Below are 17,637 nucleotides of genomic sequence, written 5' to 3'. Positions count from 1 at the left end.
CATGATATGATATTTCTCTGTTTTATGTAATGTATTTTTCTCTTAAAATGTTCCTAGTGGATTGTGTGTATTTACTTACAGTCATTCATCAGTAAATTGCCCTTCCATGTTCTGTTATTAATGGTATTATGCAGCTCTAATGTGAAGGCCATAATGCATACTGGGAGTTTTATCAGACCATAAAATCCTGTAGGAATTCCTCATGCTAACAAGCTAGAGGCCATGTTAACCAGGTGCAAAGCATGAGATGGAATATAATAATTTTTGCAAAACGCCAAGTTTTCCTTAAAAAGCTATGACCTGAAAGATGCCTTTTGAAACCAGGTATCAATGTGCTCTTTGAGGAACTTCAAGTGAGGCTGGAGATGGCAAGTTTTACCAGGTTTCTTTCTGGTTAGTGGTGGATTATAGCTTAAAAGTTTTCGCAAATCTGGGTTCAGAAATTGTCTATTGAGAAAGATGAGAGAAAGGAGAACAATGCAACACAGCCATATGAGCTTTGTTCTTACATATGGTTTCACTCTGTGGGAGACATCATTCTCCAGCCTGTCAAAGCTCAGCAAATGGCAAAAAGTTGTGATAGAATGGATATTCCTTTTATGAGCAAACAGTGCTCAAAGGATAATTCTCTACAGAGAACAGACTGCAGACAAACAGTACTGCAGTTCTGAGCATTTCTGATACCTCTGAAGGATTTGGGTCTCTTTTATAGTATCTTAATTATAAAAGCTTTGGTTTTAGGATTGCTCTTAATTGAATACACTTGTTTAATGTATTCCTGGTGTGGGTTTCCCAACTCCAGCCAAGAGGTGTTCCCTGCAGGCTGAAAATCATTTAGGTTTTTTTATTACATGTTTAACATTTTGTACACCAATGCATGTATCAACTGTTTGATTTGAATCCATCAAATGTAGATATCAAATGCACTTGATCCTTATGGGTCCCTTCTAACTAAATATTTTATGATTTCATCTACCATGTAGAAAGATTGCTTACAAGAATGACCATTAAAATCTGGGTTCACAGCTCCTACTCTTAAATGTTCTTTCACTGCTTGAGATTCAAGCTCAGAAAGATGAGGGTGAAAACTGAGACAGCATTTAAGAGGAAGTATTTGCCTAATCTGCAAACCCTTGCAGTGGTGCTGAAACAGTCCTTACAGGAGAGTAAAGAAATACAGCCTGGAGACAAACACTGCAGCAAGAATCAAATGCCCACAGTGTCTTCCCTTGGCACAGCTTCCTCTCTGCTGGCACAGGTGTCTGATGAACAAATGTCTCTGATCCCAGGGGGGAAATCTCCATCCCATCTGGAGCAGCTCCACAGCCATAGCTGTCAGACAGGGCAGTAGAGGTTGCTTAGCACAAATGACTTTGCCCATGTAGCTTTCTTGTTGCACAATTCACTTGTCATACTGCACCTTTGGCAAAGACCAAACTCTGGAACAGGTTTTTACAAGGTCCTCCGTGGCGGAAAGAAAAAGCAGGACTTTGAACAAATGCCCTAAGATGGAGAGTCATGTCTTCTTGTTTTGATCCCACTGCCCAGCCAGTTTAGGGGCTGTATGCAGTTCACCAGAATGCACTGCTTTCACTCCATCTTAGCAGGGGAAATAGAATACTGCTTGTCAATACATTGCTGATAAAATAAGTGTTTGTCTCTTGTGGTTGGGCATGATATTGAAGCCTTGGCTGGAAGCCTTTTCTTTTTGCTTTAAATGTGGTGAAAGGAACTGAACTGAAGATCGAAAAAAATTTAGTTCTGATTGCAGCAGAGTTGTCTGGTTTTCTTGCTTTCATTTTTTTGCACAAATTGACCAGAAGGGAAATTAAAATTGACTGCTGTTTTCTAATGGGGTCAGTAAATATGCAATCAGTTTTTTTGAAGTTTAAGATTTCGGGTAATGAATGCACCTAGAAGTCTTGGAGTTTTTAATGTTTGTGTGATTTATCCTCTCTCCAACTCCACAATGAAATATAGTAAAAAAAATTTTAAAACTGTAATTCAGTGCTGCTTCAGAGGCCTTTCCTTTAGCTCTGAACAGGGTGCTAATTGCAGAGATTGAACAGCTCTTGGGTATTCATCACATGTACTTGCCCTTACTTTAGATATTTAATTTAGTCACAAAATAATTCTTTGTGAATTAGTAATTGCAATAATTGCCGATAATAACTTGGCAAGGTAGTTGGCCTTTGACATTACACCAGGGGGAAAAAATGATAGTAAGATAGCTCTTGCCTGAAGACTTAGAAAGCTGGAGAACATTAGGGATTGGGGGCGGATGGCGGGGTAGTGAGGAATGGAATACCAGAAACAAGGCATCATGACAGGCATCTTGGGGGGTTTGCAGTTGGGATTTATGCAACAGGCTTATGCAATTTGGTTGTACTTCTTTACAAAAGAAGAAGACAAGTTGTCAGATGGAAAAGAAATAACAGGGAGGATGAGGAAGATGAAGGCAGGAGAGTGTGAAATGACAGACAATTGGGAATATTTTGAAAGCAGAACAAAACCATGTGCTGAGAGTGATACAGTGGTAGCTCATGTGACAGCAGAGCAGAAAGTGTTTTTCCATGGCTAGGCAGCCCATCTCAGCTGGAATAAGTCATCTCCACTAAGGTGTGATGATCCTACAGTGGAATGGAATGTGTGGGCTTCCCAAAGCCGTCAAACAGGAAGAATCACAAAACACTGAGATTTTTAGTGGTAACTGTTGCCCCACAGCAACCTTGTATTTTTTCTTCTTTTTTTTCCTGAGGCGTCTCCCCTGATGCTGCCTAAAACACCAGTGATGTTGAGAAGCCAGCTTCAGGACATGGTTATGGATAAAACAGTACAGGGAGAGATGTGTGCCATGTCTGGGCACAACTGGGTGTGAGGACACCGGAGCCAGAGGGGCTGGAGACATCAGCCAAGGCTCACTGGGGCTCTCAGGAGATGCATGCTCACCCCTGTGCCTCTGCCTTGTCTCCAGCCTTCTCAGGCAAGAACCACAACCTTTGAGTCAGCAGGTGCTGTTTCTGGCTGGGGACAGGTGTGTGCTGTGCTTTAGTTCTAACCAAGGATCAAGGTTGTTGCCCCTTCTTGCCCATCTTGCTTGTCTTGTGTGATGGTTAACAAAGCAGACAGAATACAGAGAAGAGGGACATAAGGGACAGCAAAATAGGCCTTGTTTGTAGTTCAGCCCTTCCCTGCCCTCACCAATGCTGTGTGAGTGCTGTGGCCACCAGAGACAGGAGAGGTCACCCTGTATCTGGCAGCACCTGGCAGCAGGACACCCTGGCTCTAGCCTCAAAAATCATGTCCAGACTGGTGCAGCCAATTGTTAATCAGGGCACAGAGATCCCTGGTCTAGATAATGAACTGCTCAAAGTAATTTCTTTCACTTTATTTGAAAGGAGAAACACCTTTCCTCACTTGGTGGAATTGTAAAAGTGTAGTATCTAATTTTTCTTCTGCCTGAGAGCAGAATTTAAATCCTATTCTATTCTTTAAAACAAGGGTATGCATCTCATTCATAGAAATTAAAACTTTTCTTATTCACTCAATGAGGAAAAAAATTAAGCTCTGTCTATCCCAAGCTGTCAAAGGATGCAAGAGCAGCACATAGATTGTGGGTACCATTAGAAAGCATTAATGTCTAATTGCTTCCACATGAACCACAACGGAAGATGAAAGTTATCTATTCCTGGGGTTGCTCTTGTGTCATTTGTTGATAGGTACATCAGCCTTTGGTACTCATTTTTTCTCTGAGGGAGTATGAATGATTAGTAAATGTGTGCTCCTTTGTAGACAATCACAAAATGTTGGGGTATTTCTGTAGCAAATTCTTATTAGAGAATCTCAGAAACAATTTTTTCCTTACTAATACAAGGGGAAAAAAAATCTATTTCTACACTCCTCAGTTTTTAAAATTGGATTGTTTTGTTTTGTTTTGTTTTGTTTTGTTTTGTTTTGTTTTGTTTTGTTTTGTTTTGTTTTGTTTTGTTTTGTTTTAAACCTGGGCCGCAAAAATCTTTGTATATCTTTTTTCACTTGTAGCATAGTCATTTGAATATGTGACCTCCAAGTTCTGTACAGAAGTTGTAGATTTAAAGGAGCCATAGCCATCCAAGGGATGGCAAGACCAGGCTATGGATAGAGCAAGAGGAAACGATTCACGGACTTGTAAATCCAAAGTGGTGGTCTTTGTGTTGCTGTTGATGTCGTGAACAACAGAAAGTTAATGGCTTTGATTTTAAAAAGGATGCAATTCCTCGATAAAATACAGCAATGTGCCCTTCTGTGATGTTCTGGAACACAGCAAGTGTTTAATATGATTTTCTTCCACCTGAACAAATACTGCCAATTTGTTCTTGGACACTGATAATTTGCTCCTACATAATTTCTCTTTCTTTGCTTCTACCTCACTCTACTATATGTCAAGCATTCCTTGATGAAAAGGAGTACTTATTGAAAAATAAATCTGATCAGGAACGTAAGCCCTTAAAAATGAGACTTGATGCAGTGAGAGAAAATTTGTAGCAGATCGGAGCAGTGGCCTGTGTAATTGCCAAGTCAATCAAGCCATGAAGCAGAAGGCAAAGGCTTTGATTTCTACTGCTCCCATTCACAAGTACAGGCTTGTCACGGCCTTCAGCTCCTACCCTTAAAATCTCTTGAGCTGCCTTTCTGCTAATTCATACTCATAGAAATAGACTTGCAGCAAGAGCATAAATGTATGTTTTGAAATCACGCCCATTAAATTATTTTTCAGAAAAAGAAGCAAGATTTAAAGGAGCAAAATTTTCTTCCCAGATGTCTGGCAAGAGACACTTTGCATGACTTTGTAGGCTTTGATATTTAATTATTAGAAAAGGTACATTTTGTTTTCTTTACATTATTTTTTCCCACTAACACAATCAATTTTATCAGTTGATTTCTCTAGGTTGTCAGGGACATGTTTAGATAGAGAGCAGTTTTTGAAGTAAATCTACATACAAAATGTTCTGTCTGATCTTAAAGAGTCAAATAAACTTCGTGTACAGGATCTATCTTCACCTTTAGATTGATTCCTTTCACTTATCTTTTATTTTTCTTTTTAATTTCTTGTGAAAAGAAAATATTACAAGTCAGACAATGTCCCAGAATTAGCTCAACTCAGCAGAAAAAGACTAATTGCTACTTGACTCCTGCGGTCTGTTTTATCCCCAGCTTAGTTTTTAAGGAGTGATGTAAAATAAAAAGCCTTTAACATTGTCACATTTTGTGGTAATAAATAATCTCCTGAGCAGAGATGACACAGAGTAGAGGCAGAGTAGACACAAAGACTTAATGCATAAACTTGACTTCACATTGATGACTTTAAAGCTTATTGCTCCGGACAATAACCAGGGAAGGGTTAGTGTTACAAATCTGTTTGGTTCACTCTCAGAAAAAAAATAGGGTTTTGGCAGTTAGTCTAGGACATTACTAAAGAATCTGAGAGGAAAAGGATTGCTTTCCTTTGCTGCCTTCTCAAGGGATGGGGTGGAGGGAGTGCAGTTCAAATGAGCCTGGAAAGCAAGAGATGTCTCTTGTTTGGACCAGACTGGACTAAGGCAGCCAGCATTAAGTGCTGCCTCGTGGACAGGGTTTCGCCCACGAGATGAAATCACACAGCAAAAGGTTGAGGTTGGAAGGCTCCTCTAGAGATCATTTAGCTTTGTTCCCCTGCTCAAGGGGGGTCAGCCAGAGCAAGATGTCCAGGACTGGGACTCCAAGGACAGTGACCACAGCTTCTCTGGGGATCATGCCCCAGTGCTTGACCACCCTCACTATAAAGAGATTTTATTTTTTCTGTTCAAGTATAATCTCCTGCACTTCAGTTTGTACTCACTGCCTCTTGTTGACAAATAATGACAAACTTCTGTGTTTGGACACATCTGCTGACATTAACTTTATTTTCTTTTTAGGCCCTAAATTTATTCTTTTCTATTTACACTCCTAGCCTTTTATTTGACTGTTGGGTTTATTGATTCAACTTGTTCTTTGAGGCTGCAATCATGTAACTTTAAAATTCCTTTGTTTTGTTGGGAATTTCTTCTCCTGTGAGGTAAAGGGTAACAGAAACTGTAAAACATACTTTTTCCATGTACAAGCGGCAGAACCAAAGGTCTGGGTCCTGCAATGAGTTGGTAGCATGTAAAAAATAGCAGCCCTGGTCATTCTTACCAAAGCTGCTTTTTTTGCCAGTGTATTGCTGCTTTCCGCATTTTGTTTTCTTTTCCTTTCAAATTTGTCTCTCAGTCCCTCCTATAGTTTGATCTTTGCATATGACCATCCAATTCTTTTCTTCAGATTAGAGAAAATTTTTGTTTTCATTATTAACACTGTGGGGTGTACCTTTAAACCTTTTATATGTGACTGTGCATATTATCAGAAGATTAACAATGTGTAGATTACCTTGAAGACTGTATATTTTGGGGAACATATTCTCAGGTTAAAAGAAAATCAGTTTAAAAACAACCAGGTAAAATCCTATTTTTACTCTTAAGCACTCTTGAAAAATAGCTTGCATCATCGGAATGGAATAAAAAAAATTGGTCTATTTTTAGATTTCATCAGAGTGATTCTGCAATGTTATATATATTTCTAGAAAAGCAGGAACAGATTTTAACCCTTATGGTAGAATTTACCTCATAAATTTAATTTATACTTTTAATAAATGTAGAGGTATATATTGATTTTTTTAAAAGGTAATTATCCTTGCAGAAGCCAGAAGGATTGCTGCCTTGACTTTGCATCCTTTAATTCCTAATTACCAATGTGATCCACCACTCCATTTGAATTTGAAAAAAATATTAACCACTTGGAACTACATTTCCATTTCCTAGAAAAGCTATTTTCTTTTGCAGAAAAAATTAAAAAGCAAAATTTTTTTCTTTTTATGGTTTAACTAATATTTTCCCATCTGTGCTTTTCTTCTGCACTATCTTCTTGTGGGGAAACTGAAGTCACAACCAGAATGCCTGGCAACAGAAGCAATGGACTTGATATTTGTATTAGCACTGTAACACATGGACATCTGTTCTCTCTACCCTTTAGAAGATATTGCTTACAAGGACTGATATTTGGCTTTTCCAGTTGTGGGCTCCTGCTGATAGGTGAGGTTGGTGGGAGTCTTGGGAAGGACTTCACAGCAGCCCATGGGGCAGCCCCTATCCAGCAGATGCCCCGAGACAGACAGGGAGATAGATGCACAGACAGAGGGGTCTTTTTCCATCCCAGGGCCTGAGGCAGTGCTGGGTTGGCCTCCTTGTGGTGTTGGGGCAGAGCTGAGTGACCCAGAGCCCTCTTCCCAGTTTGCTGCTGATTTGCAGAGATTGGGATGTAATCCCTTCCTTCTGTCTGTTTCCTTGCACTTGAAATGAGAATACTGAACCAACATATTTTGATTAAATATTTTGAGCTCTATTGAAGGAAAAGTGCTGGTGGCAGAGCTTTTCACCAGTACGACGTTCACCTATAGAAGGCAGAGCACCAAGGAAGTTTCAGTAGAGCAGGGAGAGCGCATTAAGCCAGAGATTAGTATTCACCCTTAGTACCTGTAAGTGCCTAATCAAGTTAATTTTCCTTCTGATTTAGGGTGAGATTTTCATGGCAGTCAGCTTTCTGTAAAAAAGCAGTTTGGAATGAACAGGTGTGGGCTGGCATGTCTGCACTTTGCCTTTTCTTTTGGGAGCTTAGCACCTGTTATCCCAGAATACCAGCTCCCTGTGTTAAAGGTCCCATAGGAGCACAGTCTTTCTGGTGCTGGGTTCAATTCCTAAACACACATATTCATACAGCAGCTGAATTGCACAGATTGCAGATGTGGATGCTGCACTGTTTCTTATCTTCCTTCTTTAAAGTATGTTTAAGGCCTGAACCCTGAACTGTAACAACAAAAACACCTCACAGCTGATGATACCAAGATAAGATGGAAATACCTGCTCCTGGCTAGCACTGAAACTGTGTTGCTTGTCCTCAGGACAAATGCAGCAGATAAGCCTGTTCTCTTGCCAAAGAGATGTTGGATAGTTTGCATACCTTCCTTGCATTATTACAAGGAAGTAACAGGCTTAGTTACCCAGAGGCAAAACAAAAGTGGTGAGAGGACACTATGCAAAGACCTTCTCAAAAGCCACAGGTGCCAGGCTGCACCCAAACAGGTGCTCTGCCTTGGAATGCAGATTGATTTGAGCTTCAGGAAGTTTATTTGTGGCATTTCTGTCCAAGTAAGAGCATTGTTGAGGGGTAGGCTGAGGGGTAAAAAGTAGCACATGGAAGATAGAAAGAATGTGCCACCCAGTTCTCTTCCCACAATTATGTTCTTTAATTTTCAACTGCCATCTAGGACGGCATTAGAGGTTGCAATGCCCAGGTATTTGTCAAGCAGGGGCTCATCCTGCCCATATTCCTTCCCTCCTAACTACAGCACCGTACATTTCCACAACCTCTGCAGTACTCCCTGCCTGAAAATGGGATATCTTGAACAAGCATCAAGCATGGGGATGAGGGGAGTGTTAAAAATGGGACCAGACTCCGGTACTAAACCAAGCTAACAGTACGTGGTTAACAATTATCAACTATTTTACAGCAGTTGCTAACCTATTTTTAACAGGGAGGCAAAATTATTTCTATGCATGGGAGGTGGGGAAATTGCGCCGTTCCTGTATTGTAAGGCTGGCTTGCAGTGCTCAGGCAACAACAGAAACAACAGTAGGGAAGAAAAATGCTGCATGAAAAGTGAGAAAGGGCATTTCGCAATGGCTGTGATTCAATTATAACCTTGACATGAAATGTTTGGGAACTGACTCATGGATTTACCACTCATATGACTGAACAAACAAACAAACAAACAAACAAAAGATACAGACTTTTCTATGAGGAGTTCTTGAAAGCATTGATGCGCTGCTTTTCACCTTGGGAATGCTTCCTCTCCTCCCCTGTACACACCTATGCCAGCTGGTAATTGCCTGAGCTGGAGATGTGCCACAAGCTGGCGCCTCGTTGTCCTTCATCTAGTTCAGAGGTCATTCATCCCTAACTGAGTGTCCTAGAAATTACAGCAGGCAGTGCAACAGAGCACTGTGGTAACAAAACAGTCCCTTCCCAACTCAGAGTGTTGTGGTAGGAGGAGGCAGAGCCGATGAATCAGGGTGCTGTAAACATCTGCAGGGATTGACTGACAGCTGCAGCTCCCTTGGGATCTGGAGACCTCAATGCATGTCCTTAGCATGAAGCAAAAGGGCTCCCTTCTTTCCCACTGAGTCCTCTGAAACCTGACTGGAGAGGGGAGAAAGGGCATCAGGGAGAAAGGGCATCAGTCTTTTTCCTGTCCTTTCTTTGGTGACTAATGCTTATGGAATCTCAGTTGCATTGTGTGGGTTAAAACCATAAACATGGAGACTTAGTCGTTTGTTTCAGCGCCAACAAAACTAACCTACTTTTCTCAATTTATTGGACTTTTTTAAAGACAAAGGTATAATCCTTCTAATTAGGGCAAAAAAAAAAAGTTGAGTTAGCAACCAATCTGAAAAATCAACAATTTGTGTGGCCCAATTTCGTATCCTTGTTGCAGGTGGTGCCAAGCTGTTTTAGTTCAATTTCATTAGCAGAAAGTATAATCTTAGCCATGTTAGTCTGGAGTTTGTTTGCTGTCTTTCAGCCTCCTTTGTAATCTGCAAAATTCTGATGAAAAAGCCTATGGCAGAAGCTTCCAAGAAATATAATTGCTTGCAGACAGCTAAACAAATCTCTGCCTGAAACAGGAAAAGCTTGCGATAGTAAATAAATGTAAAATGGTGAATAGGAACAGTAGATTGGCTAGTTCAACAGCTGAACAGTTTAATGAAATAGTTAATTTAGAATTCTGTCCACAAAGTTTAGACTAAAACTATCATGGTAAATCTGCATTGTGCATTGATGGCCTTGGTAAAATTAGTTTCATTGTTTTGTGGGATTGCATATCTGATGAACAAGAGAAATTGAGTTGATACAGTTCCCTTGCATTTCTCTGAGACATTTGGCTACAAATGCCATATGACATCTAATTTTTGTCTTTGGATAAAAACTCCAAAACAAAAATACCCTACTTAGATCATACAAGGTGTTACCAAAATATGGATCAATTCAGAACTGATTTGGTTACTGGCATCCCTCAGCCTGTCAATGGGAGGTTGTTCATGAGCTCATGGTGATGGTTTTTTCCTGATTTAGCATTGCTGGATGTTTCTGCCCTTTTGCCAGTCATTGGAAATCTGAGGCAATATACAACTTGCAAGAGACAGGGTAGCAAACATTAAATAGGAGGTTGTGGAGGCACTAATCAAGATCATCTACTTGTGTGGCTTCAAATGGCAGAGTAGCCCTTCCCTTCAGTTCTGCAGCTTTGTGTCTGCTCAGGGATTGCATCAGACCAAGAGGATGGGGCTGTGGGAGGTGTCCTGCCAGGCTGCCCTGGCAGCGAGCTGTGGTGTGTGTGCGGTGCTGGGATCAGCTGGGTGTGCTTGGTCTGCCCGGCTTTTTGTCCTTGTTGGCCCTTCCACCTCCAGCAATTCAGTCTTAGGGACTGAATGAAGATTTTAGTTCTCCCTTTCCCTCTTCACATTGAAAATTATTCTGGGAACTTTAACTGTGTTTGCTCACTGAACTGTCACTATTGTAGAGGTATTTCTTGGGGGATGAAGACAACAGACGATAGTTATAGTTTTCAGTTCCAGACAACCTTTAGGAATATCTTGGCATTGGTCTTCCTGTACTAACATGGTTTCCAAATAATAATGTGCCTGCTTTGTGGAAAGAATTCCTTATGTAGCCTGCTTGTAACACCCAAGACCTGAAGTCCACTCTCTTAATCTCCAAAGTCCCTACAACTTCCTAAGCTGAAGGAAAACTCAGACGTTTCTGCAAGTAGCAGACTTTGTAGGCAGCCCAAAGACAGAAGCAAAAACGATGCATCTTTGTTCAAAAAGGTGTGATAACTTTGAGGATTTTTCATTGCTGTCTTTCTTCCCTTCCAGGGATTAGAAATAAGCGTTTCATGAAATAGGCTGATGACTGATGATTGGAAGGAGACCAGGCAAACCTAAGACTGTTTCTTTTGAGAAGCAGTTCTAGCCACTAGAACACTTATTTGAAGTTGCAGCTGGTTGCAGCTGCACACCTTTCTATATCTTTATTTCAATAGCTGATGTAGTTATGTTATTTTGGTGAATCGCTTGCTAATTTTCTGCAATACAATTGCTTGATAGAACATATTTTTCGAGATATCACCTCTCTGAAGCTCGTGACTGAAGCTTAAGATGTCTGTTTTTGTAATGTGTGAAATACATTCTAGTCCATAAAGGTCAAATGGATTTTCACAGAGGCAGGGTCTGCAGCTGAAGAATTTATACTGATAAACTGCTTTTTGAGAACCACCTGCATGAATTTCCAACCTTAAATAAGACACCACTTGGGAGATCATTGATGACACAGACACTTGTCTCAAAATTCAGCTGCTTGATCTTTGTTGAACTTTATAGGCAAACATTTAAATGATAATTGAGACACTAATAAAAATGCTGTGCCTGTACTCCTGGTTCAGTATTGAAAGGAAAGACTAAATTATTTAATGACAATTTGGGGAGTTACAGGTACAGCTCTTTAGCAGACTTGTAAGAAAGAGGGTTTATTTGGATGCTCGAACACTGCTGCTGCTGCTGCCGCCTACTGCTCCAAATATCCTAGCTGATCCCCTAGCTTTACACAGGCATCACTAGAATCCCACTCACTGCAGTTTTCTAGCAAGTGCCAGTACATCATATTTACTCTGATGAGCAAAACTGAAGTGTGGGGCCTGGGTTTTATTTTGCCCTTTCTAGTCATTTTTATTGATCGTGCAGTCTTGACACTATTAATCCATGTCTGCATTTGTAAGTTCGCCTTCATAGAACATGATCTGGCTCACGAGTGCAATCAAGTTGTCTAATTCTATGTTTCAAATTATTCCCTATTACCCTGATATCCATTCCAAATAAATTAGTTGCTTCTTCCTACGTTTTCCACCCTGCCCTTTATCATTGTTCATGTACATCCCTACATTTCTGCTTTTTTTCCCTACTGACACACTTGTGGCAGCTGTTAAGGTGTGAGGACATTAGACCTAATCAAAATGTCTCAAGCTTTTTAGTAAGTCCCATATGACTGTATTCACAAATTACTTCAGGTGGTTATTCTCCCAATGCAGTCACTTATATCTGCTCCACTGTCCGGGAACCAGAGAAGTGAAAATCAGGCTTGGCACTTTCACAGGGATCTCAGGGGTAGGTAAAAATTTCATCACTGCCAGTGATTTGTTCCCTGTGCAGAACAGATTTGTCAACAGGGCCTGCAAAATACTTCCAAGCTTAGTACAGCACGAGTTCTGCTTCCTCCTTTCCTGTCCTTTCCATATGAACAGTGTGCAGCAGATCAATTTCCTTCACTGGGGGGAGTCAGGAACTGCTATGGGAACAGATGCTAGTGAAGCAGATGGGGCAAGAGTTGATTTGGAGCAATGACAACTCAGTAACCTTTTGGTGTCTGCCTGAGAGTCAACTTCCCTGTATTCCATAGCAGAAGGCAAGTCCAGGCTTAGCACTGTGCTCAAGCACTATGCTGGTAGGTGGCAGCTGGGCTTCTCAAGCACAGTGTGGTGGCCCTGAAAAGGCAGCTCATGCTTGAGTGGGGCTTTTTATGCATTAGGTTCCAGCCTGTATCTCAGGTTTTTTCAGGAGCTTGGTCTCACAGGGCTTGTCAGCCCAGCAGTGCTGTGAGCTCTTGTTTCACACATGCTGAAACAGAGACTGTGAACTGATAAAAAATTGCTTCTCTAGTAAGGGACATCAACTCCTGCACTGATTTGTCAGCTTGAATGAGAAGTGTGTGTCCCAGGCCAGCCAGAGGGTCTGGGGCAGAGCAAGGGGTGACATGTAGACACACAGCCTCCAAGCCCTGGACAACAAGCAGCCCTCTCTCACTTCCCCAGGGGCAAAGACAGGATTTTTGTTCCTGTTTGTCTTTTGTTAGGGGGCAAGGGCATGCTTGGTGTTTGTGTTTGCACATATTGTAGGAGGAAAAAAAAAGAACACTATGGTTCTCCCCTAGGATTTATCTGGATTGTTCATAGTATGGTAGAGAACTTCAAAAGTCTGAGGATACAAATCTTCAGCAGCAAAATTAAGTTTGTTCTTTCAGCCAGGTAAAATGTCATTTAGATGTACTCAATTAAAAATCAGGATTTAAAACATTTAGTAAGGTTACAGAGAGTTCCTGTATATGTATCCCAGATATCCTGGGTAGTTTATCCAGGATGTGTAATTCATTTATCATGTCAAACTACAGGGTTAAGGCCAAATAAGTGGTTTTGGGATCAAATATTTATTCTTTCTGGTGACTGATAAACAAGAAGACCATGAAGATTGAGAGGTCCTCTGCATTTTATTTAAAAATATACTTCAGATCTGGCCAAGTGATCATCAAAATAATTTCTATTTTTCCAACCTGATCTTTACCTTGAAATATGTTTTAGTTAATGGAATTTCCTCTTCTGAAGTTGAATGACCATTAGCACAGAATCTGACTAAAAAGCTGTCTTCCTATGCATGATTATTTACCAGGGAGCCAGTGATAACATTTTAGAACACACTAGAATGTGTTTGGTCCAATTGTGATGAGAAGGCTTAAGAGCAATGGCATAGATATGATGGGACTGGAAATAAAAATGTATGTAATTGTTCATTTAGTGTACTTGTTCACAGAGTTCCTGTAGATTTCCTTTATTAAGTGACTGTCACTTGAGAAGCAGCAGAAGAGCAAAAATAGATGACTTTGTACAGCACACCTTGGCGTGCTGTATTACTATTCAGCATAAGATTTTTCTTTGTGTCTCAGGACCACATGAATCATAATGAAGGGAAGCTGACAGCTTTCTAATGCTCTTTTTGCATGTGCCTGTCTATCCCCTTACCCTCCATTCATCCGAAATTAAACTAAACCAAACCCCAATGAGATGCTTGCCTGAAATGCTTTTCAGTAGACCTAAGCCAGAGACTTTTCCTAGGGTGCTGTGTGTTGGGTAAATTGGAATAAAAATGCTGTCCAGCTGATGGCTCATGCTGGTGGCACCTGTAATCTTATCAAACCTCAGGCTCTTCATGGTGCTAAGTGGAAGGTAATGCCAAGTGTGCCTGAGTGTGTTACCAGCTGTCAGGCTGAGCTCAAGAAGTATGATTAAGGCATTTCACTGCAGGAAGCTGGGTCACAGTGTGGGGTTGCTGTGATTTTCTGTTGTGGACATAAACCAGGCTCCTCTGTGGAGATGTGATCAGAACTGAGCTTTGCAGTGCACTACAGTGGTCAAGGTTCCTAATGCGACACTTGTCACTGGCCAACTCAAAAACATTCTCTAAGATGGAAGAGCAGTTTGGAGAGTTATTGCAATATTAGCACAATATTACAATGTATGTCGCTGTCAGACATTGTGCATTGCTGATTTACAGCATAAAAAATCTTTATCGCTTGAAAAGGCTGATATCAGCTGATAAAGCTGGTCTGTGTCATTCTAAGAAGCCCGGTCTCACTCTAAAATCTTGTGGAGGAACAGGGATGGGTCAGCAGTTGGCAGTTCAGAGAAGAAGTGCCACAACCTAGGAATATGTTTTCTCGCTCAGCCCCAGTCAAACTGCTTTTAGTAAACAGGTGACTAAAATTTATAAAACCTCTTGGTTTCAGAGAAGTGGCTTACTGTCTGACAGTTTACTGGGAGGTTCTTCTCCCAAGATTGTCTGGGAGCTGCCGAGCTGTCCTTCGGGGAGCTGCCTGGAGAGCAGCTCGCACGCTGGCAGGCTGCCCCAGCCAGGCGCTCCCTCCCTCCAGTGCCTCCAGCTCTGCCGAAAGCCGTGCCGCGCTGTCGCCCGCATCTTTGTGATGGCGACGTGAGGAGCCGACCTGGTCTGCAGGCAGGAAAAGTTTGCCTGGTCTGCTCTCCCACGGCAGGAAAAGTTTGCCGAGCCCTGTGGCTCAGGAGCACTTGGCGAGCTCCGGAATGCATTCCGCGGGCAGCGGCGCACACATACAGGGCACGTACAGGGCGCTGCTGTGCGCCCCATCCCGGGGCTCCCCGCAGCCCGTGTGTGCCTGCGGGGCTCTCGCTGTGCGCTGACACCGCCCGCAGGCAGCAGGCAGCTGGAGCAATCGCCACTGAAGGTTTAGCAGCAGAACACACCACGGTCAAAGTCGAAGGCTGAATTGAGATATCGGTGGGGGAGGTGGCTATTATGTTCAGATCTCTTTAAAAGCCATTCTGAGACTTGTAAGGCATCGCGTTGTGCTTGTTGCTGGATTTAAGGCTGCTGACTGTCAGGTGGTGAAAGTCACTTTGTGCTTTCCTCTTTAAGGCAAATTGCTGTTTATATTGCCAAGAGACCAGCACTGCTGACTAACTCTTGGCTTGTTAACCCGGGAAGCATGCTCTCTCCTAGGGAAAAGGTCTCCCTTAGGACCTGTATAGTTGCAGAGTTGTATATCATGTAGGTGTCAAGCCCAATCAGAGCTTCCTTGTCAGGATGTGTTAGGGCAGCTGCCTGCAATCTGTGTGACAGTGCACATCTCTGCCAATAAACTACTTTTGCTCTCCCTTATGCTGTGTTTGCATGACTGTTCAAATGCTGCCAGGGAGAGAGAGCAACTGCATGCACAGAGGTGTTTGGGTGGCACCTCTTGTAATCTGTGTTCTGCACGGTGTATTGATTGGCTTTGTAGAGGGATCCCAGGGGCTGAACACGAACATCACGTACCAAAGCACTACATTTTAATCAGAGACATGTTTAACTGCTGGAAGCAGCTTGGGTAATGTCTACTTAAAAAAAAAAAAAAAATGCACTGAAGGAACAAAAAATGCGTATGGTGGTTAAGAGTTATGTTCAGTTCAATTTAGAATACAAATAAGTAGGTTGTGTCAGGGCCATGCACACTTGGAAGCAAAGCTGTAATTAGTGCAAATCAGTGATACAAGGGAAGACACTGAAATAGGGCTTTTGCACGTGCATCTGCACAGACCACGGCTAAGCAGCAAAGCCTGCTCAGTACAGTGGCATTCCTGTCTGCCAGCTATAAAATCACTTGGCTCTGAGGATAAAAAGGTGTTCTGCAGGAGATGAGGCTGGCAAGGAGCAAGAGAGACTTAAAAAAAGGTAAAAGGAGTTTCCTCTGTATTTGCAATGATAAAGAGTTGTGAGAAAAATTGAGCTCTTTTGGGGTTGGTGTGCCAGGTAGTTGCGCCAACATTTTGAATCAGGGTTGAAAAATAACTACCTCAGAAACATCAGGGAAGGTTATCCTCTTCCTCAGCTCATAACAGGCTATGTAGTAGAATTTACCCTTCTGCAATAAAGTCTCAGGGTCCCTGAAGAGCTCTGTTAACCTTGAAATCTGTGTAGTAGGTTACTTTCTACCTGCAAAGTAGAAAGTACCACTTATTCACAGGCATGAACGGCGCCGAATCTAGTCCAGAGGCAGACTTGAAAGGACATTCATCTGATGTTTGTGGGAATTCAACTGAGAGGAAGCCTCTGAAATACCAAAACAGAGAGAATAGTAAAATTATTCCCAAAGTGCTGCCTGCCTGCTAATTGCTGGCCATCTCCTTTTGTAAAAAGAAGGAAGAGAAAGAGTTCACACATGCCAAAGCGATTGCTGACTTCTGGGGAAAACTGTTCTCTTTCTTCTCTTGATTTTGGATGTTTTAAATGAGGAAAGCAACATATCAGACCAGAAAGAGAGGAAAAACAGTCAATGTTACCTTGGTATCTGATGATCAAAGTATGTCCCCCCCTACAGTGTCCTGAGAATGGCAGCACTTGCTCCTGAGGAACTGCTCTTAGCTCAGAACAGGCAATGTCCCTTCACTCCCTGTGCTGCCACATAGATCAGGAGCTGCCTGCCTGCCTTGGGAGAGCAGGATATTTAGCTTTTCCCAATAGAAACAGGGCAGCTTAACCAGTTATCCTCTGCCAATGAAAAGAAGCAGGAAGATAAGTGTCAGAGAATGATTATTCCCTGGGTAGTGACATGGCTGACATGTATTTTCTTGTGAAGATCCGGTGAGCTACAGCTATTAAGTAGCAGGCATTTATGAAATTCGTGGCCAGCTTTCCTACTCACCTTCCTTTCATCATTTGAAAAGTCTGTGATTTTTTTCTGACTACGATACTCTAAACACAGAAAATAATAGAAGCTAAGAGGAAAATGGTTTTGTTCTTTACATTCAGTTACCACTTTACTGTGTGCATTTTAACACTCAAAATGTTAAAAAGCTGGCTTTGGCTGACATTTCCATCATGTTGGAGTGCCTGTATGCCCTTCATATTTCTAATGAGGCACAAAGTATAGAGAACATAAATGACAGGAAATAGGCTGCAGTTTTTTTAATGACCAAAATCATATATATTTTAAAGTTCTAGCCTAAGGTTTCAGCACAACAAAGCAGGCAGTCTCTTTCTTCCGCAGTTTACTTGAAAACTAGGACTAAATTTCAGTCTCCTCAGGTGACAGAAAACAGCAGAGTCCCCAGTACAAAAGCAGAGACCCATACACCATTCAGCCCTGTAGTCT

The 17,637-nt window shown here is 41.8% G+C and overlaps 1 protein-coding gene across 1 annotated transcript in view; it reads left to right on the top strand.

Moving 5' to 3' along the window:
* NECTIN3 (nectin cell adhesion molecule 3) overlaps positions 1-15,237 on the top strand; it is a gene marked incomplete at its 3' end in the record, with an annotated part of 107,662 nt that extends 92,425 nt beyond the window's left edge. The window contains exon 10 of the mRNA XM_084201057.1: positions 15,022-15,237. Within this exon, the coding sequence (XP_084057183.1) occupies positions 15,022-15,237 (216 nt within the window). The remainder of the gene's footprint in view (positions 1-15,021) is intronic.
* Positions 15,238-17,637: the final 2,400 nt, after the last annotated feature.

Source organism: Fringilla coelebs (genome assembly GCF_963513975.1).
Source record: "Fringilla coelebs genome assembly, chromosome: 2".
Classification (NCBI taxonomy): Eukaryota; Metazoa; Chordata; class Aves; order Passeriformes; family Fringillidae; genus Fringilla; species Fringilla coelebs.
This window is presented reverse-complemented; position numbering and strand designations above follow the sequence as displayed.